General features: G+C 38.9%; 1 protein-coding gene across 1 annotated transcript in view; it reads right to left on the reverse strand.

Annotated features, from left to right (window-relative positions):
• LOC102221045 (insulin-like growth factor 1 receptor) overlaps positions 1 to 27,351 on the reverse strand; it is an 87,908-nt gene that overhangs the window by 10,806 nt on the left and 49,751 nt on the right. The window contains exons 3-16 of the mRNA XM_014469857.2: positions 13,169 to 13,469; positions 11,072 to 11,208; positions 10,467 to 10,611; positions 8,669 to 8,877; positions 6,819 to 6,945; positions 6,435 to 6,670; positions 6,188 to 6,355; positions 5,867 to 6,074; positions 2,334 to 2,620; positions 2,106 to 2,248; positions 1,361 to 1,526; positions 690 to 792; positions 429 to 499; positions 99 to 328 (exon numbers count right to left, since the gene is read on the reverse strand). Coding sequence (XP_014325343.1) covers positions 99 to 328; positions 429 to 499; positions 690 to 792; positions 1,361 to 1,526; positions 2,106 to 2,248; positions 2,334 to 2,620; positions 5,867 to 6,074; positions 6,188 to 6,355; positions 6,435 to 6,670; positions 6,819 to 6,945; positions 8,669 to 8,877; positions 10,467 to 10,611; positions 11,072 to 11,208; positions 13,169 to 13,469 — 2,531 coding nt within the window. The remainder of the gene's footprint in view (positions 1 to 98; positions 329 to 428; positions 500 to 689; positions 793 to 1,360; positions 1,527 to 2,105; positions 2,249 to 2,333; positions 2,621 to 5,866; positions 6,075 to 6,187; positions 6,356 to 6,434; positions 6,671 to 6,818; positions 6,946 to 8,668; positions 8,878 to 10,466; positions 10,612 to 11,071; positions 11,209 to 13,168; positions 13,470 to 27,351) is intronic.

Consider the following 27,351-nt stretch of genomic DNA (forward strand, 5'->3'; position numbering starts at 1 on the left):
ATAATGGTGAGCACTGTGCCATTTCCTGATCCATTACGAAGTTATTCTGAACCATCTGTCTGTGTTTTCTCAGCTGCTTTATCATAAGTCCACCTTACCACATGATGACAGTTGAACTCTTTCATCACGGACGCCTCGTTCAGAAACTCTATCCGCTCCCTCATGCTTGCTGACTCGTTCACCGTCTTGATCGCCACCCGTGTCTCAGGTTCATCCTTGATGACGCCTTTGGCTGTGCCTTCGTACACCATGCCGAAGGAGCCCTGCCCCAGCTCCTTGTGCATAGTGATCTTTTCCCTGGCAACCTCCCACTCATCTGGAGTGTACACTGCCGCAGCAAAAAAAAACATACGCCGGGTCAACCCAACATGCACAAACATCCAAACATTACAGCTGAGAAGTCGGGGAAAGAAGTTTGACATTTTTACTTTCAGCCGCACTGATGTACTCTGGGTTGACAGATGCATAAAGGACTCCATTCCCAAGTCTGTTGTTGTTTCTGGAAACACAAGCCCGGCTCAGTGAGCTGACAAGCAAGCTTTGATTTCCGATGCAATATTTAATCCTCAATAGGACGTCTGCTCTTCCCCAAAGGGGAATCTAAATGAATACACCTATTAACTCTAAATAACATTACTCTCATCATTACGATTCATGAGCAATGCAGCTTAATAAGAGGAAGCACTTGCCTCTTTTTGTTGATGATGAGGAGAATGGTGGTGAGGCTTGCGATTACGAGAGTCGCTATAATGGGCAGGATGATGACCAAGTAGAGAGTCGCAAAATCATCTCCTGAGAGACAAAATAAAGAAAAACAACAGCTGAATTTGGTGCATCTTACGAAAATCTACATTTATTTCAGAAATTCAATTCAAGAAGTAAAACTTAATTCATTACAAACATAGTGATACATTTCATGCAAAAAGCTACTGCAATAAAATATTGCACCAGATGAATTAAGAAAAAAAAATTTTTGTATGAAAATGACCAACAAAAACTGTGTCTATACTTGATCTTTTTGCGTGACTCACTGCATTACTGCAGTGATGCAGTAATGCAGCAGTAATGCAGGTAAGCTGCACAGCGTAGCAGATGGCTTGCCTCCCTAAATCTTCACTGTGGAAATTTCACACTGAACCAACCAACTTGGATTTTGTGTCTCTACGCTCTTCCTTAAGACTCTGAAATCTTGATTTTCAAATAAAATTATAAAATTCAGACCAATGAGCAACAGTCTAATAATTCTTCTCATTATCACAGGTAAAATAGTTTTGACATTAAAGTTCTGGACAGGCTAAGGACAAGGAATTTTACTGGACCCATGCACACATAATCTTAAAATGTTGTAGTGTTGCTTTACGTTTAGGCGGAGGCACGTAGAAGAAAATGCTCTCTGTCCACGAGCCATTTCCTGCCAGAGACGTGGCCCTCACTTGAGCAGAGTAGTTCCCGGAGCTCAGGATCGTCAAGCGAACGCCGTTGTATTTGTGGTACTGCTGATGCGACACACACTTATGCTTCTCAGGCTGGGAGAAAAGAAATTAAGAGAGGTTATTTTTCGTAAAACACAACTTTGCCTGTTTTACACTCTTTGCATTCTGAATCACTTTCACATTATATTATTATTTGACCTTTATTTTTCACTTTAGAGCGTAGTGTCTGGGACAAAACAAATGTTCTACGTATATCAGAGTTTAGGTTCTGGAAGACTGATTTCAACAGTGGTTAAGTTTCAAGTATGGTGGAGGATTTGTGTAGCTATTGGCCTGTTTCTCTTCCAAAGTCCCAATAAACCTTCACAAAGTGCACAAAGTTAAACACTTTGAAATACAACAAGACTTGAAACAACATCTGGTGATGCCCTAACAGAAACTGTAAATGGGATTCAGGACTGGAGGATTTAGGAATACATTTTGCAAAAAGGAAAGATGAAAGATCACTCACTCTGTATCCTACAACTTGCGAAATGTTAGAAAAGACTAACAGCTTTTCTTAAAGGCTTTTAACACATCCTTATCAAAGTTGCCACTAAACATGGCAAGCAGCATACATATAGTAAAATGTAAAGTGTCTATAAGTGTGTAATTATACCCTGTCAGAATTACCTCATTCCCCAGACGGTACTTAATCTCATACATCAGAATAAGTCCGTTAGGCATGACGGGCTTTGACCAGTGCAGCACCACACACCCCTCAGTCTTGTCACAGATTTCATGGACAACCTTCCCAGGGATGTCATCTGCTTTGGCTGCCAAACACATTTACACACCCAAAACAATAACATAACTATCTCTAGATTTTTCACAAAACTCACAGGAATGTTCACTCCTTACCGGCAGGTTTAGTCCTAGAAAAAACAAAAGCTCCGATGCTGCAGTTGTAGCCCAGGTCCTCGTTGCAGCCGTGGATTTCAATAAGGTACAAGGTGAAAGGCTTTAGGTCAGAGATTTCTAGAGATTCTGCTGATGTTCTGTCATCAAGGAAGGGATACTCAATGACAGGAGGGATGACATGTGTGCCGTTATCCCCTGAGCCAAGGGTAGTATTGCCCTGATTGCTGTCGTGAAACTGAGTGTTGTTAGCAAGACCAAAAAGGTCTCTGCGACGACGATCTGGAGGTCTAAAACAAAGGAACAAAACACATATAAAAAAAGTAAAAACTTGGGCAACAAAAATTAAAAAAACCTTACAATTCCACTTATGCAATTGTGTTTTATTAACTACCAACGCTTTGTGCTCAAAAGTTGAATAAGGTTTTGCAGAAGTGTGCTGGTACTATTAGTGTTTCTATGGTCTCAGCAGTGCTGTGTTAAAGAATGAGGTCAGACGGATCATTGAAAAGTGGACAGAGAAAAAAAAACATGTTTTTTCCACATTACATAAAAAATAATATGGAAAAAAAACACATTGTTTCTGGACATGTTACAATAAAGAATAAAATCAGTCGGAGAAAACTGTCCTGACAGAGACATTTTTAGTCTTCATTCCTAATGCCCAGAGCTCAGTTGTACACAGAATGTTACAGATTTTTCACTCTCAGTGCCAGAATTCAGATGATAAGCTGCAGAGCCTCCTGGAACTGCACATCATCACCACTGAGGGTGGGGAGGCGCTGACAGCTGTGAAGGCAGCACCATCAGTTGTACAAGACAGACAACGGGACATTGAGTCCACAAGTTAAACTTGTACTGATCTCAGTTAAGAAAGCAGAAACAAAAAGGCTTACAGTTGATGAATCTACTTATTTTAGCCTCCAATGTTTATCAGCTTTCAAAAATATCTGAAAAGAAAAGAGTAAGGCCCTGTTAACTTGCTCGAAGCAGCAAAACATGCATAGTTCAGTGTCTACCAAACTTATTAAACTGAATAAGTCATAAAATTTTACCAGAGGAGACACTCAAAAGCTGCATAAAGTAATTTAACATTTGCGTAAAACTCAGATCAAATCAAACTGAAACATAGCCTATTTTGGGGATTTTGAACAAAGCATTGAGGAAAAGTATTTCAGCTACTTGGACTTTTCCAAATATATTACATTATAACAACAAAGAACGTTTTTTTTTGTTTTTTTAATGAGATTTTATGTGATAGGCCAACACAAAATAGCAGACAGTTGGTAAGTGGAATGAAAGTAATAAGGATTTTCAAAGTTTTTTAGAATTGAGTACTTGAAAAGTGTTTTATGTTGTTGCTTCAGCTCTATTTGCCTTGAAACCAAAATCCGGCACAAAACAGATCCAACACGCTGGAAAGGTCAGGGATAAAAGCTGGGATGATGCATAAAGCAGGGTTGAGTTTTGAAGCTGTATCTCAAACTTCGTACATCTCACTGAGCAATGCTTAATCCATCATACTAAAATGAAGAGTAAGCTAAACTAAGTGAGCTGTGAAGGTGTGAAGGACAGCTTCCCTTACAGGTCAACATTTCTACTGATTGATGTCTCTTCAGCAGCCAAGCAACCAAACCCCAGCACATGAGTTTCGCTTTACAATACATCGTACATAGAAATAAGCCGATATTGGAGTGCAAATAAAAGCGTAGACAAGAGTCTAACTGACCCTGATTGACAGTCACTTTTAAAAGCACGCACAAAGTAAAATAGGTAATAAAAGAATCATATAAACTTAACTACGGAAAATATCCTTAGCTGACTGAAGCAGCTAGTTACATTATTTCTTCTCCTCCTCCTATTTGGCTGATTATTGAGAGAGAGAGAAAGAGAGAGAGAGAAAAAGATTGAAACAACAAAGTTCAGACGGGGCAGTCGTGATTAAACATTAAGGCTCCAGTGAGTAAAGCAAATTAGATGTGGCAGCATCCAGGAAATCCCTATCAATTCATCTGTATCTATTCATCACCACCCACAACAGCAGGTGATTACAGTAACTAAACGCTCCCGTCTGCTGATGACAGGTCTTTGAGGTCTCTGAAGCAGATACTGCCAAAGCATTTCTCTTTTTCATCCCGCCCGTCTCTCCTCCTGTAAATTAGTCTGCTAATGCTACTTTGCTCACTGTATATCTTCCCGGTGGGGACTCTTCCCCCTTTCATTTAAATTCCAGATGGACTCACTGTACATTTCCTGGCAGCTGTTTCACTCCAGAAAAAAAAGCGTCTTAAACAAAGCAAGCATGCAAGAGGAGCCGTGGGGTGGTGGGGGAGGAGGAGGAGGCGTGTGTGTGTGTTGGGTTTGGGGGGAGGCAAAATGGAAAACATTTCCTCTCCTTTCTGTTTCTTTTTTCGAGGACACTCTTTCCCCCCTCCTGGCGTCTAAACACTGAACTTTTGAAGAGAACAAAATCCTCCTGGATTTGGTGTAAAATAATGGTGGCCCCATTACAGAAGAGAGTCTGTGCACACTTTGGCTGCTCAAAGGCGAATGATTTTATGCTTCTTAGAACAGTAGAACTATATAAATCAAACAAAGCAAAAAATGTTCGGACTACTCCATGTACCAACAGTTCACAACCAAAACAGCATGAAGCCCTGAAGAGTGTTCAGGTTAAGCTCATTGGATCTACTCAGTTCCAATACGCTTGTTCAGCCTGCCTACTTACACACAACCCCATTTATTTCAATACCCCTTAGTACTAATTGTCTTCAGAAGTCACTAATTAGTAAATATACAAAACACCATGCATGAAAGAAAACTAACAGCTCTTACATAGCTCTAACAGCTCTCTAGGGTTTTCTTGCTTTCGATCGTGAAACTGAGGCAGAGGTTCACTTTCCAGCATGACAGCAGCCCTAAGGATATAGTCAGAGCTACCGTGTTGTCTGAGTGTTAGAATGGCCCAGTCAAAGTCAAAACATAAAGGCACCTGAGAATATGTGACAAAACTTGAAAAATTCTGTTCACAAAATCTCTCCATACAATGTCAATTGAGATAGTTTGCAAAGAAGACTAGGCATCTAGACAGACACTGTCTAGATGTGCAAAGGAGATAGAAACATATCTCAAAACGACTAGCAGTTCTAATTGCAGCAAACATGACTCAACTTGCTTCTAAATATTGGACGAACATAAATGCCTGCCACAGCTTTCAAATTTCTTTGGTGAAAATCTTTGAAATTGATGTTCTGTCCATTTTGCAATTATACACCACATTTTGTTGGTCTATTGAATAAAATTCAAATACAATCAAATTTGTGTTATGTTGTAAGGGGTGTGAATGGTTTTGCAAAGCACACTATGAAGTACCTGATCTGTTCTGTAATAGTTGAAAAAGCAACTGAAAATGTTTTAGAGCACAATTTGTCAAGGGGTATCCAACCCCAATCCTACAGAGCTACTATCCTGCAATTTTATGCATTCCTGGTCCACGTATCTTTCCTTCAACAACCAACAAGCACAAATGACCATACCTTGGAAGAAAGATGACATTATGGAGGAAGTTCTCAAAAGCTTTTAAAAAGTAGTGGTCATGCTTGTCCTTGTCCTTCTCTTCGGGTGTGTTCTGGCAAGGACAGCACTGTTCCATTTTTTCTCCAGGCAGAGTAATTTTGGGGGGGGTTAGGTGATCTTTCCCCTCTGTGGGCTCTAATGATGGGCTCCGGATTGGTAACTTCAGCCCTGTTTGAAAAGTAATACCAATGTGGAATGACCTTTAATAAAAGGCAGTTTTCAAGTCTCTCAAGTTCAAACAGCAACAATATGTATATTTCATAGGAATTTTGTGTAATAACCTTTGGAGCAGTAATTATACTTGTAGAGCTCCTGGTCTTCATGCTGCCGCTGCCAGCGCACCAGGTAGTAAATGTGATTGCCGTTGGGAAAAACTGGAGGTGACCACTTCACTATCAACTTGGTTGAAGAGTTGGCATATGCATGGGCATCTTTGGGCACGGACGGCACTGTAACAAACCAAAGTCATGAGGCGTTAGGTATCTGTGATCACTGAAAAACACAAGAAAGACTGCTGTTCAGACTTACATGAAGGTCGCGTGCGGATATAAATGATGTCGCTCTTCGCCCCAGAGATGTGTTCGTCCTTCATCTGCAAGGTGGTGGCTTTCACATAAATGGCGTACTGGGTCCAGGGCTTGAGATATTGAAGAGTAAATTTGGGATCTGTATTTCTGTCCTGTGGAAGGTCTACATCCACCATGTGCCAGCTATTGGAGCCACAGCCATCCTGGCCATCAAACTCTGTGATATTCTGGGAAGGTCTGAAAGAGAACCGATTCAAACGAAAGGCTTCGGTACAAATCTGCAAAATGTCAAATTAGAATTTGGCAATCTAAAGTCATGACACATCCTGTACAAACCGATGTGTGATGAGGGGCTTATTTATATATGAGATTGTTGAGGACTTACGACTCCTTGTAGTAGACTATGAAGCTTAAAAGATCTCCACGGTCGGAGACTTGGTAGCGTTCCCACGTCAGGGTGATCGTGTTGCTTGTTGTAAAGTTAGACTTGAACTTCAAGGTGTGACTTTCACCTGCAATGACAAAGCAGACCCCCCTGTGAGACACCTTAAACGGCAATATGACTTGTTTCTCAGCTATTTTTCTCAAAGGTCTCAAAAAAGCAACAAAATATCATAGCCAGAACTCTGCAGTAAAGAACAGAAGCACTCTTCATCTGATTAAAACACTGTTTGCAGTACAGCTTCATCACTTTTGTGTAGTACCCTGCAAAACATTTACATACGGTATGGATAGAGGCTAGTTGGACAGGCCACAAAGAAAGATTAAACTGCCGCCTCACACTCCACAATTTTTAAATTGCCTGAGTCAACTGGAGCTTTGTCAGAGGAGCCTTAAGGAGACTGCAGCAATAGCAACTGTAGCATTTGCAAATAATGAATATATTACATCAGCTCTCCAAATTAGAACTAAGCAACCATGGAAAATAAAATCACTGCTGATGAGAAGTGCATTGGATTTCATACAACTGGAAGAGAAAAACACAAATCCAAAAAGCATGAAACAAGCACACTGTAATTTAGATGAACATGAACTTTGGCTGATAAAACAACACAAGGAAGAAAACAGATGTAGTATCTATTAATTTGGGACCAAACATCTTAAATTGCAGGGCGTTTTTCTGTTTCAAACAGCTGAATATAGCTGTGATGAGTTTGGCTCTGTCTTAGTTCATATATGGCAGCCAACAGGTACCATACATGAATTGTACAACCCATAATTATTTACGTGCCTCTGTCCTTCTTTAAAACAACAGGGAAAGAAATTGGACAAAAAAATAGTTCACTTGATGCAAGCTAATTAGCAACTAAGCAAACCAAGCTGATTGCTCAGAACCCCCCCCCCCCCCCAGAAAAATCCTTGTTTTAGTTAAAAGCAATGCAAACTAAACAAAGCATAGCATTATATTATGGGAGAAGAAATTAACTAATTAATTAAAAAGAACTACATTTTCTCAGGTTTGAAGTTTTAAGGAAGTATAAAAAACACATCCTCCTTTGGATGATACCTAGTTTAAATAACATGCTATTTGCTCACACAAATTCATCCAAACATGACTTATCCATGTATGATATGAAACTGAAATAAAGGCAAGAAAGCAAAATCATTGTGTAGGTTTGAAGAAGGATCTAGTCCTTTTGTCTCAGAAACTTTAAAGATAAGGATCAGGGAAAAGCTCTCAAACAAGAACCTTCTTGAGAGAAATGTAAATCACCTTAAGGCTTATTGATAAAAAACAAAAAAGTCATAATCACAACAATTATATTGAGTGTCAACCCAGATTTCTCACAGCGTTAGAAAACACTGCATTGCAATTCACAAACCAAGCAAGGGTAGAATTACCGAGAAAAATATCCCTAAATAATTATTAATACTAATTATTTTGAGCTGTTGAGAGTTTAAATTGAAACTAAATTACAAATTTGATTAATTGCACAGCTGTAAGGCAGCTTGCTGTGGTTATAACCCAACCTAAAATCCCTTTAGTCTTAGCTTTTCAGTTATAACATTAGCTAATGTAAAACAGGCCAGAAGTCTAATCTCTGGTGTTCTTGTTGATCTAATATGGATTATTTTTTAGGCTCTCCAGGTCACAGAGGTATGCAGAAACACTGGAATATCCTGTCATGTAAGCCTCCTTTAAATAAATCCTACAAAATGAAAATATGACTCTGTAAGGAGGCACAACATGACATTTTTAACACATTTTTTGACTTCAGCAAAATGTTCACTCACAGCTGGCTCTTTCACCGTTGTAGCGGAAATCACCCTCTTCTGGCTCTACAGCTATGCCCGTTTTTTCCCACATGGCGTGAATCTCAGACTTGCAGAGCTTTGGGTTTCCACGGAAGAAGATACGCCCTGTCTGAATAGTCAGGTTGTGCTGGGTCCAATTCCACAAGGACTGCAGATTCTGGTTGTTGACGGCGGAGAACGAATATGTGCTGATAATGAGAGAAGATAAGCCGATGGTCACAAACATGTTGCAACAAGTTGTTTTTCTTAAGCAACGGACAGATCAAATGGTTATTAATTATCATTAAACGTAGCAGTGTTGTGCACCAAAATGGGAGCGCATAAATATGGGCTCTGAATTTTGTGTCTGCCTAACAATGAGCGTTGGTATGAAACTGTGTCATGTCAACACCATTAGCAGCAGCAGTCCAAGCATAAAGCCTCCAGAGGGAAGGGAATGTCTGCCATCCTCAACAGCATTCCTTAGAGAGAAACTTAACACCGGGAAAAATGATAACAAGAGGGACACAAGGCTTTCCCATGACCCCCTCAGCTAAAGAAAAAAGCTCTGCTTTGGATCTAAGGCTGCTGCTAATATCCAAGTAAAGACATTAGCAAACGTGAACCTGTCCAGTCTGCTTAGCTGCCACTTATAATGTTTTCAAACACATCGCTATCTGGAACCCGACACGAAAAGGTTAAGTGAAGATGCATCTAACAATGCTTACATGCAGTATGAGGGTTAGACTAGTCTGGTAAAAACGAGTCCCTGGTCCTATTCTTTTTCCTCCAGAGGGATTGAGCTCTTGACTCTTGAGGAATGATTGCTTCCTGGAGGCGTGGACTGTATGGAAGTTTTAAATTTTACCCAATTGCTAACATTTGTCTGTGACGTATATGATGCTCCAGTTCGACACTTACCGGAAATTGCCTGCACTGTAAACTATCATCCTCTACTGCAAAGGGAGAAGTGCTGATCCGAACGAGGAGGCTATTAATGTTAATTTAATATTTGGAAGTGTGATAAACATGGACTGAATAGAGTAGAAAATTATTGTCATTGTTCACAACTTCTCCCTCTGTTTGCTGATTGGCCCGGTAAAAAGATCTATTGGAGACAATCCAAGTTAAGGGGAGAAACTCCAAACTGTGCAGTAAGCGAGATTTTTTATTTTTATTTTTTTGGACAGAATTACACAAGAGGGCAATGGCTAAGGATTTACAACCTGCAGCTCCGGGTCTGTCTGTGGTTGTTTTGTTCAACTAAATTGGCTCTTGAAAACATACCAAAATGATACGGAAATTAGGAACGTTTTTAGACCAAAGGACATTAAAAAGCCTAGCTTCAGCAGTTTTACCATTTTGTTTTCATGCAATAAAATGCAATGCAGTGACAGAACAATGCAAGGACACTAATTGTACAAGGAACAACAGTTTGCTTTTTTTTATTGAGTCCATTAATGTCATAATGATGCAAACATGATGTGCTATGCTTCATAATAAGTGTGAGATAAATCAATTTGCCTAATTTTATTTCAATAAAAGTAGTCTTTTCCCTCATTATAAAACTTTTTTTGTTGGTTATAAACAAATATCTACCCAGCCATTTGTAAAAATGGATAAATAATGTTGTTATAAAGCTTTTAAATGTTTGGGGGCTCCACACACATTGATGCAAAAGTAAAAAACTATTTTTGGATAGTACAGATTGCTGGTCCCTGCCTGAGACAATGGAGAACATTCTTTGCTCTCGTATTTTTAAAATTGAACATATATGACCAGGTTCATACAGCCTTACTCTTCAATAAGTTCTTTTCCGTTGATGTATCGGAGGCTTTTGAGGAAGGACAACGAGCTGAGAGAGTGAGAGTGTCGAATTTTCACATATCCCATCACTGTCTGGATCAGTCCCATGAAGGTCTCCAGCTCCGAGGCTATATTAACTGTAAAAAGTAGATACAGAAAGGAAATATGCACTGAAATTATTCCCAGATCACCGTTGCAAACTAACCCAAATGAAAATTAAATGCAATTGAACATCATTTTAAAAATTGGCAACTGGAAATAGGTCATGACTGAATTGATTTAGGGAGGCACACCATACGACTCAGTATATAAATTTTTTCAAAACATGTATTATTTTCCGTGCAATTCACAATTATGCATTACTTAAAGCTAATCATTGACACAAACTCTCTAATACTAGTAAATAAAGGCAAATATGCAGAGTGAGGCCTTACTAAGTTTTACTCCATGAAACAAATAGAAAAATTATGTTTGCTCCTCAAAGAAGAAAAAATCCTCCCTTTACTGTGATCAGTTACTCTTGTAGCAAACATTTCTGGAATTTACCGCCAAACACTGCTGTTGTGTAAAAGAGCACACAGTTTTAGAATCACTCACTTCCGTTGCGGATGTTGATGACCAGATTGCCTTCGATGACGGTGCACTCCTTCAGGGACTGAGCAGCATCCACAGAATCAATAACAGAAGACGTACAGAACTTGTCGCACAGACCATTGCAAGCGGTGCACAGCATGCTGCCCACGACAAAGTCAAAAGAAGAGAGAAGGGAGTGGGGGTGGAGAGAGAGGAATTATTGCAAAAGACAGAAAGAACATCTTTTTTGTGATATTTTCTACCTCACACTGAAATAATTTGTCTTCCCTCAACCCAAAAGCATTCCAAAGGATTCAGGCAGATAAATTCAGGGAATGATAAAAGGTCACTTCTCACATGGACAGTTTAATCTTTTATGGAGCCTCAGCCGAACTGTTTCGTGAGAGAGTGACTCACTGTTTCAACCTTTGAGACAAAACACATGCAATGGCTAGAAACAGATTCAGCAAATAAGAGACAGGCCCAAACTTTAAGTTTATGAAAAGACAAATCTTAAAGAGAAGCAGTGAAAAATGAAATGTTAAAAGCATTTACACCTTCACGGTATTTTATTGGAACTTCATGTGACAGATCAACACAGAATAAAATATAATGGTGAATGGAAGAAAAAGGGCACATGGCTTACAATTTAATATGTGTTGCTGCAAGTAGGGGAGGATATGGGTCGGACCAGGAAGGTCCAAAAGTATTATGAGGGTCTGCGGAGAACATTTGGCAGAGTCTCCTGTCAAAAGGACCTTCAACTCCCATCTCCGGCAGAACTTTGAACACTTCCTGGGGAGGTGGGGGACCTTGAGTTGGAGCGGGCCATGTTCAGTGCTTCCATTGTTGAGGCGGCTGACCAGAGCTGTGGCTGCAGGCTGGTCGGTGCTTGTCGTTGCAGTAACCCTACAACCCGCTGGCAGTCACCTGCTGCTGTGAAGGATGCTGTTGAATCTGATCAGGCCTTTTTTTGCCTGTGGGACTGTTTCAGCAGAATTTAATGCTGGTGGTTGATAAGGCAAAACCATCTGTGTGGGAGAGTTCTATGACGCCATGGAGGTCAACTTTTGAATAGCTTTGAATGGTGGACACCTCTGGTCCACCATACAGCATCTCAGGAAGGTGAAGCAGCACTCCACCAACACTCTCTATATTCGGGATGTCACTGATCGGTGAACGAAACACTCTGAAGACCTCCTCAATCTCACCATCATGTCTCCTAATTAGAAAGTGTAGTCTGGGGACCTGGGGTCAGGATCTTCAGTCGCTGAGGTCACTGAAGTGGTTAAAAAGCTTCTTGTTCACAACATCCCGGGTGTTTATGAGATTTGCTCTGCTGTGGGGTTGTGTTGGTTTACCTAACTCTGTAACATCATGTGGATTTTGGGCACAGTTCCATAGGATGGGCAGACTGGGGCGGTGGCCCCCCTGCTTAAAAGGGGGACTGCAAGAACTACTTTTTTGACTTGTATTTGTAAAAATATTTAAAATTATATGTGAATTACATCTCACTTCACAATTTTGTGCCACCTTCTGCAGGTCTATCACATTAAGAGATATTATGCTTGTGACAGGTAAAAACTGAGGAAAAAGTTCAAAGTTCTATGTTTGCTTGCAAAAGAAGTAGAATAAGGTGTCCCTGGTGAGTGTTGCCTGTAAAATCTACCAGTGGCATGAGAGTTGAGAACAAGGCTCTGTGCTGAGGACATTTTACTGTACAGACAGTCTAACCATGAATCTTTAATAGTTCAGCACCATGTTAACTTCCTACGTCATGAACTACTTTAGGAAAAGATCCGTGTGAAGAGTTGAGGTCAGGTAAAGTTCAAGTCAAGGATGCCTTATGCAAAAGAATGTATAATGCAGAAGTGCATACTGGTTACAAGTTCCTTTAAAGTCTGAATACATCAGTATAAGCACACACCTGTTCATGGGAAATCTCACCAAGAAGCAGTTCTGTGTGAGATTCAACAACACAGCAATAGAAAAGAGATGTCGTTCATACCTTAAAAGATTCTTTGACAAGGCTGAGCCATGTATTTAAAAATCATATATTACATTTGTCACCACACGGCATTACCACGTAATAAGAAACAAATCTGAGGTGTGCGTCCTTACCGATCAGTTTCACTGCGAGTGAAGCCAGAGGGACACTCATTCATACATTCTCTGTTGTGGATAACAAAGGGAATGTCGTTGGAGAGGTGCACTTCAGAGCACTCCCTCTTGGTGATGCAACGCCAGCCCTCGAACATGAAGGTGCCTCCAGGACAGTCCGGCACGCAGCGACCCTCGTGTTTGTAGTGGATGCACGCCGAGCAGGCCATGTCGTTGTTGGGTTCGGAGCAGCCCCCCAAGCACTGACTGTGGCAACACTCCCCATTGTCCATACAGGCCAACTTGCACTGCTGAGGACACACTGTGGTGGAGATAGACATACATGAGAAGGACGTCAGTATTAGATGAAACCAAAAAAAGGTTTGCACAGTTAAACAACAAATAGACAATGTCCGACAAACTGTGGCAAAAGCCTAAGTAAACATTCTCATGAACAACTGCTTTGAGTATCTTCTAAGTTTGCTTTATGTCACTGTACTCTAAATAACATATATATTTTGAGAAAAAAAGAGATGTACTATTGTAAGCACAACAAATCAGCTACACAGTCAAGTGTCAGTGATGTGACGTTTCTTCAACCGCTTTCCTCACTTTTTAATCTTATTTTCAAACATATTTTAGATAAGCTCACCGCTTCCTCTTCATGTTATTTTAATGCTGAATGGTCCCATGTTGGCATAAGACCACACTTTAATGTGCTTAATTTCTTTTCAATGTCATTTAGCGCATATTATTAAAAGTTACAAAATGTAAAAAATCAAATCAAATCAAATGAAAAGTTGACTTAGTCAGTTTATTGACTAAATCCCTAGTTTGTAATGCCGCATTGCTGCCACTATTATAATGAGAGCAATTCTGATGTTTGGCTCATTCCCTTTACAAACATGAAGGAGGAAGAATAATCAAAAACATGCCTCACTGGAACCGTTTCACTGTCACATCTGTAAATCTGCTTGTACATGCATTTTTTTGATATGAGGACAATCTTATCCTTTAATAATGACTCTCTCTACAACTTATTGTTTGGAGGTTAGGGACACAGCAAGTAAAAGGGTTTCATCAGTTAAAGCTGTGGGAACTTACATGTTGCAAATGACATGGAAAACCATCAAGTTTAAAGTAAAATGAAGACATTTCTTATAAAACTGGATGCATATTTTAACAAAAATAAGGTCAAAAATCATCATGAGTGTGGCAATAGCTTCTGAAACCATTCCTCCAAAATAAAGCATGGGCATTAGCGTGGGCAAATATGTAAAATCCTTTTTTTTTTTATTAGAATTTATATTTAGCTATACCAGAATAAAGGCTGGTTGCACCCTGAATACAACTGTTTCTTTAAAGCAATAAAAATGGCATCTTTCCAGGTTTAGAGAAAATAAGTGTGGGCTGTTTCAAATTAGGTTTGAGCAAAAGAACTATTAGATGTTCCTCAGTGTTTACTGTACATCGCTGAGAACAGTTTGTTACCATCTTCAACCAACAGAGTATACAATACTATAGCAGATCATTGACAATTAGTTTTCTGTAAAAAAAAATTTCCAACCTGAACCTTGAAAGCATTGAGCGTACACAAATTACAGTTGACCTTTTCTTTATTTTTTATTTTCTAAAATGCAAATAAGTAGTGTCAAAACACCTTCTGATGAAGGAAGCACTTCCATATATGGATGAAAACAGAAAATCTTTAAACATTAGCATGCTGTAATTGTCATCATAATCACAGATCAGATTGTGTGGTTCTCTTTTCATATGGGTGTGGCAACACAGAAAAACATGATGATATTAATTGTGCTGCAAAACCAAATTCTCCATCTGACCAATAAGACTAAACTAATTTGAAATAACAGATTTTCTGGTTGCGTAGGAACTGTCTTCATGTTCAAAACAAACTTTTTTTTTTCTAATTTTCCTTATGTATGTTGTTGTTGACTTCCTCCCAACCCTCTACAAGAGTTGGCCATTACCTCTACAACATTCATACGGTCCAGCTGTGCTTTTGTTGTCTCTTAGTTCCTAACCTTGTGGCTCAGGGTGGAAGTGATTTACAGTACAATACATTATTATACAGAAATATTCACAAATTGATTCAACTTGTGTCAAGTTGCTGTGGAATTCTAAATTACTGTAGTTGGCAGGTTTCAGCTTAAAAATGCCTGTAGCATCATAATTATTGTCAAATAATTCTACAAGGTGAATTGTGATGTGCATGTGATACATACATGCTCAACCTGCTTGGTTTTACAAGATTTCATACAGATCATATTTTAGTTCAGACTGTAAATTAGTCCAAAACATGTTGCCCGGTATTGTGTATACATTCTGACTTTTGCATGGTACCATGCAATACAGTAATGCAGCAGAACAACTGCGCCAAGGAGCAGAGCCAGCTGTACTTTCGTTTCACAGTACAGCTGAGAAAGATATCGATCACCTCCACTCCCGTTCTCAAAGACTTTAAGCTTTTTTACTCCTTACATTCTGTCAAATTTAAGAATACTGAGGTGGAACTACTTTATAGATCTACAAAAAAAAACAAATCAGTTTCTTTAGGCAGTTGTAAGCTTATTGTTGTCTTTTTTGGTCTTAAAAGTTGAGTTAGATAAAAACCAGGTTGACAAGTTTGGTAGCTGTCCAGTTATTATGGATTAGATCCACAGCAAAAGCCAAAGACTTTTCTTTTTTAAACAACAGCATCAGATATCAACACATGCTAGCTCTCGCATAACAGCTGGGATCTGATTGGAATTACTATGCTGACGTTAGTGCGGTTGGCTTAGGAAGAGTAGTGTTGCACATTTGCAGGCACTGAAGGAAAAAAAAAAAGACAGAAAGGGGTTCATTTTCTTGGAAATCTACCAAAAGGGGGCAGCCAAAGCAAACTATAATGAGCCTTCTCCTTAAAGGATGTCTGCTCCCTCAGTATCATTTTAACAGATTCCTCAATGCGGAAAAATTCCAAACATGCATGTCTTCTGCCAAAGGAGAGCGGTGCAGGAGGGGGGGGGGATCACTGTCTTAAATCCATATAAGTCGACCGGGTTTCGCTGCCCAACCAAACAACCCCATGGTATCAAGGATACAATCTCCTATTTATAGATGCTCCTAATGCAGGCCTATTTCCACACTTCTGCTCACTACACATAGCTATGCAGGTCATTATAGGTTTCCACCTCTTTAAAGAAGTGGGACTTCCTAACAAGGGGTTCCTCTGAACGGTAGACGTCAGCATCCCGGTTGTTCTCTAAGTAGATGGCCAAGAATAAACATGATGCATCAGAAGGCTCGAGTTTCGACCATGTGTAAGTTCAGACAGTGTTGTGTTAAAAAAACTGCTGAAAGATCGGACCTCAGACTCAAACGGTGGGAAAAGAAACCATCACTATAATCTGAGCCAAATACGTCAAACTGCGGAGAGTGGGGGTAGGGAGGTTCAGCATGTTGTTCTCCTCATACAGTAGTTACACAACTCCCCTCCCTCCTGCTCTCTCCCTGAGCAAACACAGCCAGGTCAGACACCAAAACCCAAGCATCAGCTTGCCCCAGCTGTTTACCGGAGTGCTGCGACACAAGGATCGACTGGGTACATTTCATCCATAGTAAACAAGACAAGTCCCCACACTCAGTTTGCTGCTGCTGGTAAATATACCAGCATCAGAAAGTTACTGAAGGACAGACAAGTCTATAACATCAGTGGTTGTTATCCCAAAAGGTGTTGTCTAGTGGCAGGACTATGTGAAGAATCTCCAAAATGTTGGAGGTCACAGAGTCCTTACTAAACACATATAATATTAATTCCTATGGCAACTCCTAGCTAAATAGTATGAAGCATTTTTTTTTACCAACTGCCTACCAGACTAACCTTGAGTTCTTTATTTATAAAATATGACTTTTTAACACAGATCACAAGATTTCAACGCTGTCAGCCATCAATTGCTTAATTTCTTTTTTCAATAAGGTCTTTACCTGCTACAACAACATCCCCACTTTGGTCTCTGGACACTGTCACAGGAGTCCTGTATATTTTGCAGATGCAACTGTAAATCTGACAAAGCTGTCTCTTTTTAAAGAGAAGAGCCTTTATTCTGGCAGTCTGCTGTCATTAACTTTAACATCTGACATGCTAACTGAGGCCTGCAGAGTCCGAGATGGAGCTCTTGGGGTTTCCACAGCGTCTTGAAGTGCTAAAGGGTCTGACCCTGAGGTGAACTTGCTGGGATGTACTCTCCTGGGGAGTCTCTGACTGTCTTGAATGAATTTTAAAGAATAATCTCTCTCATTGTAAAGTGCTGCACAGAAAATATTCGAAAATGTCCTCAAAGGGATATTTGAGGATTTCCAAAGTGAGATTTTTGTTATGCTAAGAGCAACTAATAATATATCTGATAAGATAAGTATCTTAGTGTCTTTATTAAGGGTATATCCTACTTAGTTGGCCATGGAGGATGTAGTCAGCAGCTACGCAGATAGGGGCTGAAGGCCAAAGCAGACTTCTACCATTTTAAAACAATTTTAGTTTCAAAAACGTTATAGACGTTTCTGCAAATGCTATTTAAAAATATATTTAAACCACTGTCGTATTTGCATATGTTCAGTTATGAACTTGGAAGTCAATGATTATTTACACAGGAGCCGGAGGTAGGAGGTAGTGTCCCACCAAAGAACTTCCTGTGTGAAACAGGTACTGAGAAAGACACATTTATAGTATTTACATTTTCCCTTCCGGAAAAGCAAGGCGGCATAAAAATCAAGAAAATACTAATTACTTAACCACTGTAAAAGTTTTGATTGTATTTCTCAAAAAATAAGCTTATTGTATATTATATACAAGGTACATCAAAGGAAATGCACAAAATAAACTATCAATATGCCAGTCAGACAATCACACCAATCAATGTTAATGATAAAAGTTCACATACCTTACTGACTATTAGAGCTTCATATTATTTTACTGTAAACAGGTACTAATCATATGTTTGAGAAAAACTGGGAAAATGTAAAAGATGTGAAAGTTATTGTATTTCTTGTTATTCTATATATTTGCTCTGATAACATTAATTCAGTGTGAGGAGAGCAATATGTTCTCCATAAACAATATCCATTTACCTTTGACTACATTAAGTAAATACTCAAGAGCAGGTATGCATGACATTAAGTAATTAGATAAAGATATTTTTACTTTCAACATTATCATCAGTATGTGATGTGGGCATCAGTTTAGACACCATTCAACAGACTGAATATCTCATCAATATGCAAAATTTAAATTAATCACTCTTCAAGATAATGACCAATAAATCTTGGCATTTTAATAAATCTAAGCATTTGCATTATTGTTACCAATACACACACTGATTTTGTGATGATACTGTATGTTGAGTAGCCCTCACTTTAAAGTCAAATTTGTTTGTTCTGTTTTTATTGCTTGTTTCTAATTGATTGTTTTTCTCCTTGAGTGTCTAAAATGGTGGCTTGAGGTAGAATGAATTACTATTATTAATTATTATTATTATTATTATGTTGTCAATATATTGTAAGGCCAGTCCGGGACACCTTATGTCAAAGGCGATGTATTAACAGCTATGCTGAAGCTACAAAGGAGTAATCTGCCAAAACCTTATGTAGACATTCTCTCGCTTGCTGTTGAATCGAAGTGCGCAATATGTCTATGAAATAGCTGCCAAAGAAAAGATGAAGATACTAGTGCAGCAATGCACCTCATCAAAATTCAAGTCATGCCCTGTTTGCTTAAGTGCGTGCTGTCTTAAGTAGTCTGGTACACACTGCTTTCACGTAGACGCTGGCGACATGTTTACTGCCAGCATGCCACTGCCACATCTGCACGTGAGGTGTGATGTGGAAATAGAAAAGATGCTCGAAATTACACAGTTTTTCTCGAACTGATCAGTTAGAGGTGTCCGTCAAAATCAAACACAAAAAAGGCCTGATGAAAGATTAAGTTTCATTCTTCGTGGCATATCAAAGCGCAGCATGTTTTTCCTGTGTAATAGAAGACAAGTAGGAAGCGCGACAGACTGTTGGGAAGTTATTCATTATTCACATTGGGACTCTGGGAGTGAGGGAGAGAGAAAAAGAAGAGAGTATAGAAAGTGGTGGTCTAGGAGGAGAAAAAGAAGGAGGAGCTAGATTTAAATGATTGCTCTGTGTTGGACCAATAGTGGCCAGGGAGGGGAGGTCCTAATCCCAGTGATTGACATGTTATTGAGTCTGAAGCAGAGATGGTAAACAAGTCCTCTCTTGAGCAGGCGTTGGGAGGGGGAGTCGTAACCATAGTGATTAAGCATTGCTTTTCCACGGATTCAGAGGAACCATAACTTACGGAAAACCTTGAACAGTCCGTCACAACAAGCTCATGCCACTACAAGCTTTCATGTTGTTATTCCTGAAAATATGGCTGACATCTCCATAGAGGATTAGTTAATTAGTTCTATTTGTATAAAGATAATATTCATTTGTCTTTATGCAAATCCTGTATTCTGTATTTTATTATATCCTAATAAAATACAGGATAATTCAGCTACATTTCAACTGATTATTCACTAAAATATAGTAGTTTAAAAAAGTGGGAATATCACTGATGTGCTTCATTGACAAAATAATAAATACAACATGTGAAAAAGTATTAGCCCCCTAAAGATTTCTTCTATTTTTTCTTTATGTGCTACACTTACATGCTTCAGATAATCAAACAATTGTTAATAGAGAGAGAAAAATTTTGTTTTAAGTTGAGAACTTCAAAGCAATCTGACTCTATGTGAAAAAGTAATTGCTACTTAAACTTGTTAAGTAGCAGGTCATTTTTGATTGAAACAACTTCTAATAAACACCTGCACTAACTAGCAATTAGCTTTGTTTACATTGCTGTGAAGAACTTTTGTCCCGCTCTTCTTTGCAGAGCTGTTTTAATTTAGCCACGTCAGAGGTTTTACTAGCAGGAAAGGCCTGGCACAGCACTCCTATCTCCCTCCAAGATTTTAGTTCAGATTTTAAATAGGCCCCTTCTAAATCTTCATTTTGTACTCTTTTATTTTGGTTTGTTAATTAGTTAGCTAATCAGAAGTGGATGTTCTGCTGGGCTTTGAATCACTTTCCTGCGGCACAGCCCAACTGCACAAAGCAAAGCCAGACCATCACACTACAACTAGAAAACGTTTGATTTTGAATTGGGTTTTTTTTCCCCTGCAGATGCTGAATTAGTTTCATTCCAGATGTAAAAGGAACACACTACTTATCAACTACTCCAGGTTCAAAGCTTTGTAAAACAGGCCTAGCCTTTTGTGTGTTTCTTTGTTAGTCATCTCTGAATTTCAAACTTTCAGGGTTGGAAACAACCCTGAAAGTCACCACCCCTAATCTATACCAACGTATTCCTAGTGTTTGAAAGGTCCAAAATCACTGTACTTTGGCTTTTTTAAAATTTAATATCAAAGTTTGTATTGTGATCTGAAACATTTAAGTGTGACAAAAAAAGCAGAAAAAGCATCTGTAAGGATGAAGATAGAATTTCACAGCCCTATAGGTCCATTAAGACTTGATTAAATTTATCCCCACTTCACCCCCCATTCCACAGTCAATTCCCTCTGCTAAACACCACACATGCTCTGTGAGCACAACAAGAAGCTGAGGTCAGGTTACGAAGTTAGTAGAAGAGGTAGCAGAGCAGACATACAGTAGCAAACATCAAGCCCACCACATGCTACTGCAGAAAGAATCGTGGGCTGACTCCTATCTCCCTCCAAGCCCAACTCCCTGAGCTGCACAAGTCCACATCCTGATCCGGCAACCTGATCTTCCCCAGGAGCACCCCTACCCCAACCCCCGCACCGGTGGATCACTCCAGACACTTGTTTAAACCACATCGGCCCAGACAAATGAAGAAAAAGATGCTTTCTCTAACTCACAGCCAAAGGGAAACCGCATCACAGACTCGTAGTACTGCTACAGTGATAACAGTCTCAAGTGCTGGGATGGGCTGATTTAATCTAAGGTTGTGTTTTTCACATTTAGGGCTGTGTTCGCCTGCCTGAACGAGTTCAGCCAGATTTACCGTTCTGCTGACTGGAGTGGGTTTTATTTGGAAGGCGTAAACTAAAAGTGATTTTCTCATGCGGACAGCTGGCTGAGATGAGATGGACTGTGCACAGAAATGTGTGTGACTGTGTTTCCCAGTCTCTTCCACTCCCGTGCCTTCTAAAGAGCAGCAATGTGTTTTTCACACAACTATGTGCTGGTCTGTGTGTTCAGGCATGCGTGGCATTTCCCCCCCTCACTTGAGCTCAGTCACAACAACAACAACAACACACGCACACCTTCCTTATGGGCCTTAGGGCTTGGTCCAGAATGCAGCTGCTGTTGATTGAGTGTAGTTACTAAAAGGGCAAAGGTATGCAGCACCTCTACATCTGCCAGAATGTCGAGCTTTTGTCTCTGCAGAAATGCATTACAAGTGTTGTTAAAACACTGGAAAATGTGACTAAGATCAGTCTGAATAAGTCTGTTCCACACATGGTGAGGAATACAATCCTGACAGATGTTCTCATAATCTTTGGCACTAAAATCTAAGTAAAATCAAATAGCACTGTGAATAAATGAATCTGTTCTCATCTATAATATAATGTAAAGAAGCCAGTAAGGTAAAAACCACAAGATTGTGTTCAGCACTGATCAGAGGGTTCAAATTGGATCAAGCCGTGAAAGTCTATTCGGACCTGACTTTTACATGCTGGAAATACCTCCCTCCTAGCTCATTTCTCCATGGAGTCTTATTTGCAGCTGAGATGGCTCTCGGCAGCAAAACCCTTCCTTAAACCAGGAATCTTATTTTGAAAATTGACACAGCCTATAGACCCTGTGCAGCATGAAGTCACAAGAAACTGCTGTTCTATCAGCTTTTCCCTCAGTGTTGTTGCTGTTTTGGTTAGCAAAACAACATCAACACTGGATAACCACAAGAGCACAGAGATTCAAAGTGTGTTCCTGTATATATCATCATCAAAATATTAGTTTCCAAACAGCTGAGGACTGTTTTGGACTCTATTTGCAAATTGGTATATTCACTGTTTCATAAGTTTACATTTTGTAGAAGAGACATGTATTTTGTCTGTTGCATGGAGTCTTACTGCGATAGATGCTCACACCTGACACAGACTGTAGCACCAGGGATAGTAAATGTAAATAAGGGTTTGAAAGATTTATAATGACACACAAGAAAGAGAGTAGTGAGAGAAATGTAGATAAATCTCAGCTGATATCACTGTAATTATAACACTCACATTGCATGATTTTTTTTAATAAATACAGATCATACACATCTTTCCATTTCCTGACTGTACCTTTGAACCATACTAATGATTTAAAAACATATGAATGATTAACCTATGATAATATCTTTTAAAAAGGAATTTTGTATGTATTGCCGTATGTATATGACATAATTGTCCAGTTTCTTCTTAGCGATGAGACAGCATTTTATTCTATATCGACTCCCACAGGCTAATAGAGATTTTTTAACAAGACATGTTCTGCAACTTTTCCTTGCGTATTTTTAGGTGTTTCCTTTGTTGAAAAATGTTTTTTAAAAATATCCAACTTCCCATATTTGCTTTATCAAATGCAGCATGTTTCCTGGCAGCGCTTGGCTTTTGTTTTTTTATTCTGTTAGCTGGGTAACTGGTTGGGAAATTATGAGAGAGAGCTAAAAGGACTTCCAGAATAGGCAGAGTCTTAAAAATACGACACTGCAGAAAAACATAAAATTAACAACTTATTGCTCAGTTTGCCTTTGGTTCCGGATATTTGAAGATGCAGTGAAGCAGCTCAGAGGAAACCTTCAGCCTCTATTAGCAAACACTAATTTCTCGACTACCACAGAACTTCAACAAGCATCTTTTTGGCTCCTCTTGCTTCAGACAAAATGTTTGAGGAGACCACATGCATCACTCTGTTTTACATTTTTACTCTGTCTTAAAAAGTCAGCCTGTAATCGTCAGAGCATCCGAATAGTGGTGGCTCAGATGCCAGGGCCTATTTTTGTAAATGATCATGTATAACTTTGCGACAAATGTTGCCCAGTTTTTATCCTGGCATGCTGTCTGGCACCGATCCTCTCTGCTGGCACGACGTCTGGAGCTATAATGACACATCTTTCTTTAACATCGACTTCAAGGAGGTCCTAGTTGTGAATAAAAATAGCAGCATTTTGCTTTAAGCAAAATTTTAAATAACTAGTGGGAGAGTTTTTACTCACTATTTATTCCAGTTTAAAATTTTTGTTGTTATCCTTATAATAGATAACATTTTTTACATACTTTAAATATGTAAATGTTGCCAGGTAAGTGGCACCACCAACACAATTTACATAGTAATTTCTGTCTAAATGCAGTTTTTATGTTCTCAAGTAGCAGCGATTGGCTGTTGGTACACGCAGACCACAGTGAAATATGTTTGCTCCCTTGTTCTGTCTTGAACATGACAGATGTTTCGCTTTTTTTAGAGCAGTGAAATTTAAATGGAAATGACCCTTGTAAGGAGAAGTAATGTACTACTGCAACTCTGTAAATTAAAAAATCTCACAATAATTAATTTTAGCATTTAACTCCAAATGTACAACTTTAATTTAATTATTGTACATGACAATAATTAACAAGGGCTTATTTTTGTTATTTTTTAATAATTAGAAATTACAACTAATAAATACCTGAATTAATTTTATCTGAAAATTTGAATGTCAATTAAAATTTACTGAATTATCAAAAAAAAAAAAAATACAGAAAGATTTTGTTATGGCTGTGCAATGAAACCCTTGAAACTTGTCAAGCAGACAGTTATGGATAATCTATGGATAAGCAACAAAATGTAACTACTAAAAAAGTTGGATGCTCACCGAGGTCAATATCAAAGTTTATTAATGGACATTTGAGTGGAAGAAAAAAGTGTGTTAGGAAAAGGTACATGTACAAAAGGGACAACTGCAACTTTAGACAGATTGTGAATCAAAGCATATTCATGGCATGAACTGCAGCTGAAACCAGTGATTCAAGAACCACACACAGGCAGAGTCAGATCTCAGGCTACAGGTGTTGCATTATACGTAATGAGAGGGTATAGTCTGTAGTCTTCCCAATGACTGTTTAAGCAAAAGGTTCTGCACTAATAATATATTTTTAATACATTTTATTTAACATTTTACTTTTCTGAGAAACCATATTAGCTGGAAGCCTCAATCATAAAAATTAACAGAGATAAACACATCAGTCTGTGTGCAATGAATCCATAATAATGCATTTAACTTTTTAATGATAACAGCAAAAAGCTTCATAATGATAATTTAATTTACTGAGATGCACTAATAGTTAACATCTGTTACAAGTCATTGAGATTATTCTCTTTAGCTGGAGTGCCTGTAGTGAAACATTAAGCTATCACTTTAAAGTGCAATAACCTGATAATAGAGTCTCTGGCAGCATCAAACTGTTAACACTAAACTAAACTAAACTACTAAAAGATTTTCAAAATCATGAAAGATTTTTAATTTTCTTTCTTTTCAATATTGTTCCTAGTTCCAATTTTCTCTCTTGATAAAACATCAAAAGGTCTTGCAGGAACTACATGGTCAGGTAAATAAAAGAAGCTCTCACTGTCAACATGCAAAATGTTAAGGCCAAAGAGGAGTGACTGATGATGAAAAATTCTTGGCAGCATTTAGCACTGACCTGGCTTTTACTTGATCCCTTAACATCAAAGACTGAGTCTGAATATAAAATGTGCGGGCAAAGTGACCTTAAGCATCCCTTTTTATTCAACAGCAAACCTACGCAGCACAGTAAACCATGAACTTGGAAACAGCTTAACCTTATTAGAAATCAGATAACAACTGCATGTATACATCTGAATAAAGCTTTGGGCGTAAGAAAAATCACTGCTTACAAGTTCTTGAATAAACTGGGAGTTACGTCAACTTTTGGTAAGTTTTACACACAAGCTCAGCATGGACACAACTTAATATTTTCAACCTAAGTTATGGTGTTAATGAGATTTTACCATGACGCAAGTCTCCAATTCTCTTCTGGCCCCAAAGACAAACACTGTAGTCACTAAGCAGAATGCTGAAACCGTAGGAGTGACGAACTGCAGGCCACGATCTAATCTCTACCATATTTGGTTTGGGACAGATGCAGATCAACTACAGTAACAACTATGAGCTGGACTCAAGGGCTTCAGAAGCCAGGCATAAACTGGGAGGTTGGGTGTCTGCAGGATTTGGACAGGTCCATGATTTAAGGTTCAGAAGCTGGAGAGGCCAGTAATGGAGCAAACTGTCAGAACGTGGATAAAGCTTCTTGTTTGTCTTTACTTCCACAAATAGCAAATGGGGACAGACAATATGGAGGATGCAGGACAGCTGATGAGCTTTAAATGGTCCTGGACTCTGTTGTCTGCGGGTGATGTCATGGTTGTATCTTTTTTCAATGCTTTTCAAAACATTGTCTTTACAAAATGGGCAAATTTATTTATTCCACCTCATTTCTTTCTCTAAAAACTGCCTGTCTCTGCCATACCATGTTCATGTTCACTTTCTTTTGTCCCTTTTTATCTTAAAAAGTTCAGTAGGAGTGAAAGAGAGAATGAAACAACATCCATCCATCCACATATTTTTGGTGTGGCCTTTTGGTTTGGGATGCATATGCACTGAACAAATGCATCATGAGGTTGTTTGAGCTCCAAGTGTGTAACTCCACATTCCACCACAAAGGTTTCAAAACATATGAAGCAGCACTTCAGTGAACCATCATATTTACTGTATATATATATACAGTATATCATGGTGTGTGGGCGTGTGTGTGCGTGTACATTCTTCATTTTCAAAAAAGTGCCAGGTACTACTGGCACTTTATTCCTGTTAAAGGGGAGATTTATTTTTTTATTTTTTTATTTTTACAGCATGTATACTCGGTATGAAGAATCGCTGTAAAGTCAAAGACACAACGCGGTAATTGTGCAGGAGGAGTGAATGCTGCAAGTCAATGACTCGATGCAGTCTTCTGAAACTGATTTGAAAAATAAACCGAACTTCTTGCAATGTTTGATAACTGGGATCAATTGGATTTTATGTGTGACTGAATTGAAATGACTTGTTTGTAAAATGCCTTGAAACATCATCTGTTGTGAATTGGTCTCATATAAATAACATGAATAACGATTAACTGATAAAATTGGGCCCTTAATCTCTACAGTGCCATATTTTGATACCAACTCCTCTGCCATGTTTTCCTATGAGCAGTTGGAGTTCAAGAGTATGAATTATGTAACAGCTTTTGATAAGAGACTACACTCTATGGCTGGATGGAAATAAACAAATAATCTCATAGTTTGACACATTCAGCTTACAATGTATTTAGTCAACGCTGGTGAGGAAATGAAGCCAAGCGAAAAGTCAATTTGCTGTGTTTCAGCTGATAACATTTTTAATGGCCTTTATTTTTACTGTACAGCGAGCCACCATCACAGTGAGTTTTAGGAGAATCCAGGGCCAATGGTTGCAGAAACCAGGCCAATTCAAATCCAGACAGGAGTGATACAGAACTTCTATTTTACAAATATTTGCAGGAGTTATTTTAAAGGGATTGCACCGTATTCCCTTGCCACATAAATCCTCATGTCTGAAAAGATCGGAGGCCAAGAGATAGAAGAGCTGTTCAGTCCATGATCGCATCCCTCCATGAGAGATTAGCTCTTAGTCGGATTAAGGAGGAGTCAAGACACGCAGGAGAGGCAAAATGTCATCCCTGCACTGCAGAAGGAAACACGAGATAGGAAATGCAGATCATCATGAGGTGATTCAGGAGTGATGGGCAGAAAGGGGTGGACGGGTCTGATATATTTTGTGTTAAGTGGGTCAGAAAAGCAGAAAAAAAGCTTTGAGGTACAAATTGTCAATTACAAAATTAATTAATTTAATTAATAACTCCACCTGTGTAATCACTCAATGAGAATGACAGCACTGAGAGAAATAGTACACGGGCCAGAAAAGACAAATACCAACACTGAGGCAGGTAAATGGGCATAAAGAACAAGCTCCCCTTTGATTACATTAAGTGCTAATCCCCCACCATGTCAAACATAAAACTTACAAAAATGATCAAAAGAAAATGGCCACACTTCTC

Source organism: Xiphophorus maculatus, chromosome 2, assembly GCF_002775205.1.
Source record: "Xiphophorus maculatus strain JP 163 A chromosome 2, X_maculatus-5.0-male, whole genome shotgun sequence".
In the NCBI taxonomy this organism is placed as follows: Eukaryota; Metazoa; Chordata; class Actinopteri; order Cyprinodontiformes; family Poeciliidae; genus Xiphophorus; species Xiphophorus maculatus.